Genomic DNA, 12,139 nt, shown 5'->3' with positions numbered 1-12,139 from the left:
AATGTAGATGGCGGCGGTGTAAGGGGCTCACATTAGGGGGTAGGTAATGTAGATGGCGGCGGTGTAGGGGCTCACATTAGGGGGTTATACATTTAATGTAGGTGGCGGCTGGGTCTGGGAGCGGCGGTTTAGGGGTTAAATACTTTATTAGGGATTGCGGCGGGGGATCGCGGTTGACAGGTAGATAGACATTGCGAATGCGTTAGGTGTTTTATTTTGCAGGTAGTTTAGGGAGTTACGGGGCTCCGATACACAGTGTAAGGCTTACTACGCCTGCAATTTGTGGCGAGGTGAAAATGGAGTAAGATTTCTCCATTTTCGCCACGTAAGTCCTTACGCTGTATATTGGATACCAAACTGTGCTGGTTTGGTATACCTGTCTATGGCCCAAAAAACTACAAACGAAGGCAGAAATTTACGAGCATAACTTCTAGGTTACGCCGTATATGTGATACCAAACCAGCGCAAAATTTGGCATCGCCGGCTTTTGCGGGCGACGCTGCATATCGGATCGGGCCCCAAATTTTAGAGCTCTCCATGAGTTTTTGATCATCGGACCCCAGAAGAGAAGATATTTTATACATTTCTGTATCTAACTTTATTTGTTTTCTATTCATTTTACCTCATCCTCATGTTTCCTTCTTTCCTGTCAAATCTTTATTACTTCTGTAGGTTCATTACCAAGGATGGAACAGGATGAACATAATCATGAATGCTTGGATGGGTAAACTAAGATACTAGGGATAGGTCAGAAAAGGTGTGATGGATTCAGATGCAAGAGGCGGATCAGTAGAGAAGTGACCATGAATGAATAAACTCAAATATTAGAGGTGGATCAGTAGAAGTGTGACCATAAATGGATGGGTGGACTCAGATACTAGAGGCGGATCAGTAGAGGTGAGATCTTTTATGATTTTGGACAGATGGTGGATATGGATAAGGGCTAAGTGGATGAGGCCAGAGTAGAAGTAAAATGTGTCAGTAAATGTAGTATAAAAGGATGGTGACATCAGGTAAAACTAGAAAGGATGTTATGAACATACAAGAACTGTTGATATAAGCTCAGCCCAGTTGGGGTTGGTCAATATGGATAATGCTAAGCGAGGGTCATATCTAGTAGGAGACAAAAAGGCTCAGGATACACCCATTCCAGCTGTAGCTCCCGGGGTGGAAGCTCTCCTTTGGTCTCAAGGCTGTAGGAGGCCACTAGGGAGTCAGGAACATAGAGAGGTACTGCACGTCCGCGGAGGTACAACTTCACCACACCCTCCTCTGAGAGAAAAGATGTTATATAAGCATCAGTATCTCTATAAAGGGTTATAATAACTGCCAGCAGAGAAGTGATTAACCCCTTCCCTGATATACCGCCAGCAGAGAAACAATTAACCCCTTCCCTGATCCCCCGCCCGCAGAGAAGCGATTAACCCCTTGCCTGATGCACCGCCAGCAGAGAAGCGATTAACCCCTTGCCTGATGCACCGCCAGCAGAGAAGCGATTAACCCCTTCCTTAATGCACCGCCAGCAGAGAAGCGATTAACCCCTTCCCTGATATACCGCCAGCAGAGAAACGATTAACCCCTTCCCTAATGCACCGCCAGCAGAGAAGCGATTAAACCCTTCCCTAATGCACCGCCAGCAGAGAAGCGATTAACCCCTTCCCTGATACACCGCCAGCAGATAAACGATTAACCCCTTCCCTGATACACCACCCAACTAGTAATAATCTTAGCACATTTCTTATACTCACCTGGATAGAATACAACCTGTTTGGTTTTACTATAGAGAAGGGGAAAAAAAATATCATAAAAGATATTAGTGAAAACTATAGAACATAAATATGACAAACACAAAATCATGTTACACACACACTTTTATTATGTAACTGTGCAACACTCTCAGCATACAATATATAGCTGTCTCACACTATTGTATCACACATTACACACGTATAAACCACAGCTCTATAGAAGTACAGTGTATACAATATATAGCTGTCTCACACTATTGTATCACACATTACACACGTATAAACCACAGCTCTATAGAAGTACAGTGTATACAATATATAGCTGTCTCACACTATTGTATCACACATATACACTGTACTTCTATAGAGCTGTGGTTTATACATTATATAGCTGTCTCACACTATTGTATCACACTATTGTATCACACATATACACTGTACTTCTATAGAGCTGTGGTTTATACATTATATAGCTGTCTCACACTATTGTATCACACATATACACTGTACTTCTATAGAGCTGTGGTTTATACATTATATAGCTGTCTCACACTATTGTATCACACATATACACTGTACTTCTATAGAGCTGTGGTTTATACATTATATAGCTGTCTCACACTATTGTATCACACATTACACACATATACACTGTACTTCTATAGAGCTGTGGTTTATACAATATATAGCTGTCTCACACTATTGTATCACACATTACACACATATACACTGTACTTCTATAGAGCTGTGGTTTATACATTATATAGCTGTCTCACACTATTGTATCACACATTACACACATATACACTGTACTTCTATAGAGCTGTGGTTTATACATTATATAGCTGTCTCACACTATTGTATCACACATATACACTGTACTTCTATAGAGCTGTGGTTTATACAATATATAGCTGTCTCACACTATTGTATCACACATTACACACATATACACTGTACTTCTATAGAGCTGTGGTTTATACATTATATAGCTGTCTCACACTATTGTATCACACATTACACACATATACACTGTACTTCTATAGAGCTGTGGTTTATACATTATATAGCTGTCTCACACTATTGTATCACACATTACACACATATACACTGTACTTCTATAGAGCTGTGGTTTATACATTATATAGCTGTCTCACACTATTGTATCACACATTACACACATATACACTGTACTTCTATAGAGCTGTGGTTTATACATTATATAGCTGTCTCACACTATTGTATCACACATATACACTGTACTTCTATAGAGCTGTGGTTTATACATTATATAGCTGTCTCACACTATTGTATCACACATTACACACAGTACCTGTACTTCTATAGGCTGTGGTTTTATACATTATATAGCTTGTCTCACACTATTGTTCACACATACACTGTACTTCTATAGAGCTTGGTTTATACAATATATAGCTGGCTCACACTATTGTATCACACATTACACACATATACACTGTACTTCTATAGAGCTGTGGTTTATACATTATATAGCTGTCTCACACTATTGTATCACACATATACACTGTACTTCTATAGAGCTGTGGTTTATACATTATATAGCTGTCTCACACTATTGTATCACACATATCAACTGTACTTCTATAGAGCTGTGGTTTATACATTATATAGCTGTCTCACACTATTGTATCACACATTACACACATATACACTGTACTTCTATAGAGCTGTGGTTTATACATTATATAGCTGTCTCACACTATTGTATCACACATTACACTGTACTTCTATAGAGCTGTGGTTTATACATTATATAGCCGTCTCACACTATTGTATCACACATTACACACATATACACTGTACTTCCTATAGAGCTGTGTGTTTATACATTATATAGCTGTCTCACACTATTGTATCACACATATACACTGTAACTTCTATAGAGCTGTGGTTTATACATTATATTAGCTGTCTCACACTATTGTATCACACATTACACACATATACACTGTACTTCTATAGAGCTGTGGTTTATACATTATATAGCTGTCTCACACTATTGTATCACACATTACACACGTATACACTGTACTTCTATAGAGCTGTGGTTTATACATTATATAGCTGTCTCACACTATTGTATCACACATATACACATATACACTGTACTTCTATAGAGCTGTGGTTTATACAATATATAGCTGTCTCACACTATTGTATCACACATATACACTGTACTTCTATAGAGCTGTGGTTTATACATTATATAGCTGTCTCACACTATTGTATCACACATATACACTGTACTTCTATAGAGCTGTGGTTTATACATTATATAGCTGTCTCACACTATTGTATCACACATTACACACATATACACTGTACTTCTATAGAGCTGTGGTTTATACATTATATAGCTGTCTCACACTATTGTATCACACATTACACACATATACACTGTACTTCTATAGAGCTGTGGTTTATACATTATATAGCTGTCTCACACTATTGTATCACACATTACACACATATACACTGTACTTCTATAGGAGCTGTGGTTTATACATTTATAGCTGTCTCACACTATTGTATCACAACACATATACACTGTACTTCTATAGAGCTGTGGTTTATACATTATATAGCTGTCTCACACTATTGTAGTCACACATTACACACATATACACTGTACTTTCTATAGAGCTGTGGTTTATACATTATATAGCTGTCTCACACTATTGTATCACACATATACACTGTACTTCTATAGAGCTGTGTATTATACATTAGATAGCTGTCTCACACTATTGTATCACACATTACACACATATACCACTGTACTTCTATAGAGCTGTGGGTTTATACATTATTATAGCTGTCTCACACTATTGTATCACACATATACACTGTACTTCTATAGAGCTGTGGTTTATACATTATATAGCTGTCTCACACTATTGTATCACACATTACACACATATACACAGTACTTCTATAGAGCTGTGGGTTTATACATTATATAGGCTGTCTCACACTATTGTATCACACATTACACACATATACACTGTACTTCTATAGAGCTGTGGTTTATACATTATATTAGCTGTCTCACACTATTGTATCACACATTACACACAATACACTGTACTTCTATAGAGCTGTGGTTTATACAATATATAGCTGTCTCACACTATTGTATCACACATATACACTGTACTTCTATAGAGCTGTGGTTTATACATTATATAGCTGTCTCACACTATTGTATCACACATATACACTGTACTTCTATAGAGCTGTGGTTTATACATTATATAGCTGTCTCACACTATTGTATCACACATATACACTGTACTTCTATAGAGCTGTGGTTTATACATTATATAGCTGTCTCACACTATTGTATCACACATTACACACATATACACTGTACTTCTATAGAGCTGTGGTTTATACATTATATAGCTGTCTCACACTATTGTATCACACATATACACTGTACTTCTATAGAGCTGTGGTTTATACAATATATAGCTGTCTCACACTATTGTATCACACATATACACTGTACTTCTATAGAGCTGTGGTTTATACATTATATAGCTGTCTCACACTATTGTATCACACATTACACACATATACACTGTACTTCTATAGAGCTGTGGTTTATACATTATATAGCTGTCTCACACTATTGTATCACACATATACACTGTACTTCTATAGAGCTGTGGTTTATACAATATATAGCTGTCTCACACTATTGTATCACACATTACACACATATACACTGTACTTCTATAGAGCTGTGGTTTATACATTATATAGCTGTCTCACACTATGTATCACACATATACACTGTACTTCTATAGAGCTGTGGTTTATACATTATATAGCTGTCTCACACTATTGTATCACACATATACACTGTACTTCTATAGAGCTGTGGTTTATACATTATATAGCTGTCTCACACTATTGTATCACACATTACACACATATAATACTGTACTTCTATAGAGCTGTGGTTTATACATTATATAGCTGTCTCACACTATTGTATCACACATTACACACATATACACTGTACTTCTATAGAGCTGTGGTTTATACATTATATAGCTGTCTCACACTATTGTATCACACATATACACTGTACTTCTATAGAGCTGTGGTTTATACATTATATAGCTGTCTCACACTATTGTATCACACAATACACACTATACACTGTACTTCTATAGAGCTGTGTTTTATACATTATATAGCTGTCTCACACTATTGTATCACACATATACACTGTACTTCTATAGAGCTGTGGTTTATACATTATATAGCTGTCTCACACTATTGTATCACACATATACACTGTACTTCTATAGAGCTGTGGTTTATACATTATATAGCTGTCTCACACTATTGTATCACACATTACACACATATACACTGTACTTCTATAGAGCTGTGGTTTATACATTATATAGCTGTCTCACACTTTTGTATCAACATTCACACATATACACTGTACTTCTATAGAGCTGTGGTTTATACATTATATAGCTGTCTCACACTATTGTATCACACATATACACTGTACTTCTATAGAGCTGTGGTTTATACATTATATAGCTGTCTCACACTATTGTATCACACATATACACTGTACTTCTATAGAGCTGTGGTTTATACATTATATAGCTGGCTCACACTATTGTATCACACATTACACACATATACACTGTACTTCTATAGAGCTGTGGTTTATACATTATATAGCTGTCTCACACTATTGTATCACACATATACACTGTACTTCTATAGAGCTGTGGTTTATACAATATATAGCTGTCTCACACTATTGTATCACAACCATATACACTGTACTTCTATAGAGCTGTGGTTTATACATTATATAGCTGTCTCACACTATTGTATCACACATTACACACATATACACTGTACTTCTATAGAGCTGTGGTTTATACATTATATAGCTGTCTCACACTATTGTATCACACATTACACACATATACACTGTACTTCTATAGAGCTGTGGTTTATACATTATATAGCTGTCTCACACTATTGTATCACACATTACACACATATACACTGTACTTCTATAGAGCTGTGGTTTATACATTATATAGCTGTCTCACACTATTGTATCACACATTACACACATATACACTGTACTTCTATAGAGCTGTGGTTTATACATTATATAGCTGTCTCACACTATTGTATCACACATATACACTGTACTTCTATAGAGCTGTGGTTTATACATTATATAGCTGTCTCACACTATTGTATCACCACATTACACACTATACACTGTACTTCTATAGAGCTGTGGTTTATACATTATATAGCTGTCTCACACTATTGTATCACACATTACACACATATACACTGTACTTCTATAGAGCTGTGGTTTATACATTATATAGCTGTCTCACACTATTGTATCACACATTACACACATATACACTGTACTTCTATAGAGCTGTGGTTTATACATTATATAGCTGTCTCACACTATTGTATCACACATTACACACATATACACTGTACTTCTATAGAGCTGTGGTTTATACAATATATAGCTGTCTCACACTATTGTATCACACATTACACACATATACACTGTACTTCTATAGAGCTGTGGTTTATACATTATATAGCTGTCTCACACTATTGTATCACACATATACACTGTACTTCTATAGAGCTGTGGTTTATACAATATATAGCTGTCTCACACTATTGTATCACACATTACAACACATATACACTGTACTTCTATAGAGCTGTGGTTTATACATTATATAGCTGTCCTCACACTATGTATCACAAATATACACTGTACTTCTATAGAGCTGTGGTTTATACATTATATAGCTGTCTCACACTATTGTATCACACATTACACACATATACACTGTACTTCTATAGAGCTGTGGTTTATACATATATAGCTGTCTCACACAATTGTATCACACATACACACATAGACACTGTACTTCTATAGAGCTGTGGTTTATACATTATATAGCTGTCTCACACTATTGTATCACACATCATATACACTGTACTTCTATAGAGCTGTGGTTTATACATTATTTAGCTGTCTCACACTATTGTATCACACATTCCACACGTATACACTGTACTTCTATAGAGCTGTGGGTTTTTATAACATTATATAGATGTCTCACACTATTGTATCATCTCATACAACATATACACTGTACTTCTATAGAGCTGTGGTTTATACATTTATATAGCTGTCTCACACTATTGTATCACACATATACACTGTACTTCTATAGAGCTGTGGTTTATACATTATATAGCTGTCTCACACTATTGTATCACACATTACACACATATACACTGTACTTCTATAGAGCTGTGGTTTATACATTATATAGCTGTCTCACACTATTGTATCACACATTACACACATATACACTGTACTTCTATAGAGCTGTGGTTTATACATTATATAGCTGTCTCACACTATTGTATACACACATATACACTGTACTTCTATAGAGCTGTGGTTTATACAATATATAGCTGTCTCACACTATTGTATCACACATTACACACATATACACTGTACTTCTATAGAGCTGTGGTTTATACAATATATAGCTGTCTCACACTATTGTATCACACATATACACTGTACTTCTATAGAGCTGTGGTTTATACATTATATAGCTGTCTCACACTATTGTATCACACAATATACACTGTACTTCTATAGAGCTGTGGTTTATACATTATATAGCTGTCTCACACTATTGTATCACACATTACACACATATACACTGTACTTCTATAGAGCTGTGGTTTATACATTATATAGCTGGCTCACACTATTGTATCACACATTACACACATATACACTGTACTTCTATAGAGCTGTGGTTTATACAATATATAGCTGTCTCACACTATTGTATCACCATATACAACTGTACTTCTATAGAGCTGTGGTTTATACATTATATAGCTGTCTCACACTATTGTATCACACATTACCACATATAACTGTACTTCTATAGAGCTGTGGTTTATACATTATATAGCTGTCTCACACTATTGTATCACACATTACACATATACAATGTACTTCTATAGAGCTGTGGTTTATTACATTATATAGCTGTCTCACACTATTGTATCACACATAATACACTGTACTTCTATAGAGCTGTGGTTACTATACATTATATAGCTGTCTCACAACTATTGTATCAACATTACAACACATATACACTGTACTTCTATAGAGCTGTGGTTTATACATTATATAGCTGTCCTCACCACTATTGTCATCCACATTAACACATATACACTGTACTTCTATAGAGCTGTGGTTTATACATTATATAGCTGTCTCACACTATTGTATCACACATATACACTGTACTTCTATAGAGCTGTGGTTTATACATTATATAGCTGGCTCACACTATTGTATCACACATATACACTGTACTTCTATAGAGCTGTGGTTTATACATTATATAGCTGGCTCACACTATTGTATCACACATTACACACATATACACTGTACTTCTATAGAGCTGTGGTTTATACATTATATAGCTGTCTCACACTATTGTATCACACATATACACTGTACTTCTATAGAGCTGTGGTTTATACAATATATAGCTGTCTCACACTATTGTATCACACATATACACTGTACTTCTATAGAGCTGTGGTTTATACATTATATAGCTGTCTCACACTATTGTATCACACATTACACACATATACACTGTACTTCTATAGAGCTGTGGTTTATACATATATAGCTGTCTCACACTATTGTATCACACATTACACACATATACACTGTACTTCTATAGAGCTGTGGTTTATACATTATATAGCTGTCTACACTATTGTATCACACATTACACAATATACACTGTAATTCTATAGAGCTGTGGTTTATACATTATATAGCTGTCTCACACTATTGTATCACAACATTACACACATATACACTGTACTTCTATAGAGCTGTTGGTTTATACATTATATAGCTGTCTCACACTATTGTATCACAACAATATACACTGTACTTCTATAGAGCTGTGGTTTATACAATATATAGCTGTCTCACACTATTGTATCACAAATTACACACATATACACTGTACTTCTATAGAGCTGTGGTTTATACATCTATATAGCTGTCTCACACTATTGTATCACACATTACACACTATACACTGTACTTCTATAGAGCTGTGGTTTATACAATATATAGCATGTCTCACACTATTGTATCACACATTACAACAGATAACTGTACTTCTATAGAGCTGTGGTTTATACATTTATAGCTGTCTCACACTATTGTATCACAACATATACACTGTACTTCTATAGAGCTGTGGTTTATACATTATATAGCTGTCTCACACTATTGTATCACACATTACACACATATACACTGTACTTCTATAGAGCTGTGGTTTATACATTATATAGCCTGTCTCACACTATTGTATCACACATTACACATACACTGTACTTCTATAGAGCTGTGGTTTATACATTATATAGCTGTCTCACACTATTGTATCACACAATATACACTGTACTTCTATAGAGCTGTGGTTTATACATTATATAGCTGTCTCACACTATTGTATCACAACATACACACATATACACTGTACTTCTATAGAGCTGTGGTTTATACATTATATAGCTGTCTCACACTATTGTATCACACATTACACACATATACACTGTACTTCTATAGAGCTGTGGTTTATAACATTATATAGCTGTCTCACACATTACACACTTATACACTGTACTTTCTATAGAGCTGTGGTTTATATCATTATATAGCTCTCACACTATGTACACACATATACACTGTACTTCTATAGAGCTGTGGTTTATACGATTATATAGCTGTCTCACACTATTGTATCACACATTACACACATATACACTGTACTTCTATAGAGCTGTGGTTTATACATTATATAGCTGTCTCACACTATTGTCACACAATACACACATATACACTGTACTTCTATAGAGCTGTGGTTTATACATTATATAGCTGTCTCACACTATTGTATCACACATTACACACATATACACTGTACTTCTATAGAGCTGTGGTTTATACATTATATAGCTGTCTCACACTATTGTATCACACATACACACATATACACTGTACTTCTATAGAGCTGAGGTTATACATTATATAGCTGTCTCACACTATTGTATCACACATTACACACGTATAACAGACTTCTATAGAGCTGTGGTTTATACATTATATAGCTGTCTCACACTATTGTATCACACATATACACTGTACTTCTATAGAGCTGTGGTTTATACATTATATAGCTGTCTCACACTATTGTATCACACATTACACACATATACACTGTACTTCTATAGAGCTGTGGTTTATACATTATATAGCTGTCTCACACTATTGTATCACACATTACACACATATACACTTGTACTTCTATAGAGCTGTGTTTATACATTATAGTAGCTGTCTCACACTATTGTATCACACATTACACAATGAGATACACTGTACTTCTATAGAGCTGTGGTTTATATACAATATATAGCTGTCTCACACTATTGTATCACACTTAAAAACACTGTACTTCTATAGAGCTGTGGTTTTATACATAATATAGCTGTCTCACACTATTGTATTCACACCAATTTCACACATATACACTGTACTTCTAGTAGAGCTGTGGTTTTATACATTATATAGCTGTCTCACACTATTGTATCACACATTATCACACATATTACACTGTACTTCTATAGAGCTGTGGTTTATACATTATATAGCTTGTCTCACACTATGTATCACACATATACACTGTACTTCTATAGAGCTGTGGTTTATACATATATAGCTGTCTCACACTATTGTATCAACACATATACACTGTACTTCTATAGAGCTGTGGTTTATACATTATATAGCTGTCTCACACTATTGTATCACACATTACACACATATACACTGTACTTCTATAGAGCTGTGGTTTATACATTATATAGCTGTCTCACACTATTGTATCACACATTACACACATATACACTGTACTTTCTATAGAGCTGTGGTTTAATACATTATATAGCTGTCTCACACTATTGTATCACACATTACACACATATACACTGTACTTCTATAGAGCTGTGGTTTATACATTATATAGCTGTCTCACACTATTGTATCACACATTACACACATATACACTGTACTTCTATAGAGCTGTGGTTTATACATTATATAGCTGTCTCACACTATTGTATCACACATTACACACGTATACACTGTACTTCTATAGAAGCTGTGGTTTATA

The 12,139-nt window shown here is 35.2% G+C and overlaps 1 protein-coding gene across 1 annotated transcript in view; it reads right to left on the bottom strand.

Moving 5' to 3' along the window:
• Positions 1 to 12,139, bottom strand: part of LOC128644098 (echinoderm microtubule-associated protein-like 2) — a gene marked incomplete at its 3' end in the record, with an annotated part of 181,014 nt that overhangs the window by 87,204 nt on the left and 81,671 nt on the right. Inside the window, 2 exon segments of the mRNA XM_053696813.1 lie at positions 1,143 to 1,272; positions 1,749 to 1,777. Of these exon segments, the coding sequence (XP_053552788.1) occupies positions 1,143 to 1,272; positions 1,749 to 1,777 (159 nt within the window).

This window comes from Bombina bombina, unplaced genomic scaffold (genome assembly GCF_027579735.1).
Source record: "Bombina bombina isolate aBomBom1 unplaced genomic scaffold, aBomBom1.pri scaffold_710, whole genome shotgun sequence".
NCBI lineage: Eukaryota > Metazoa > Chordata > Amphibia > Anura > Bombinatoridae > Bombina > Bombina bombina.
The sequence above is the reverse complement of the archived record's forward strand: the minus strand, read 5'-3'. Positions and strand labels throughout refer to the sequence as shown.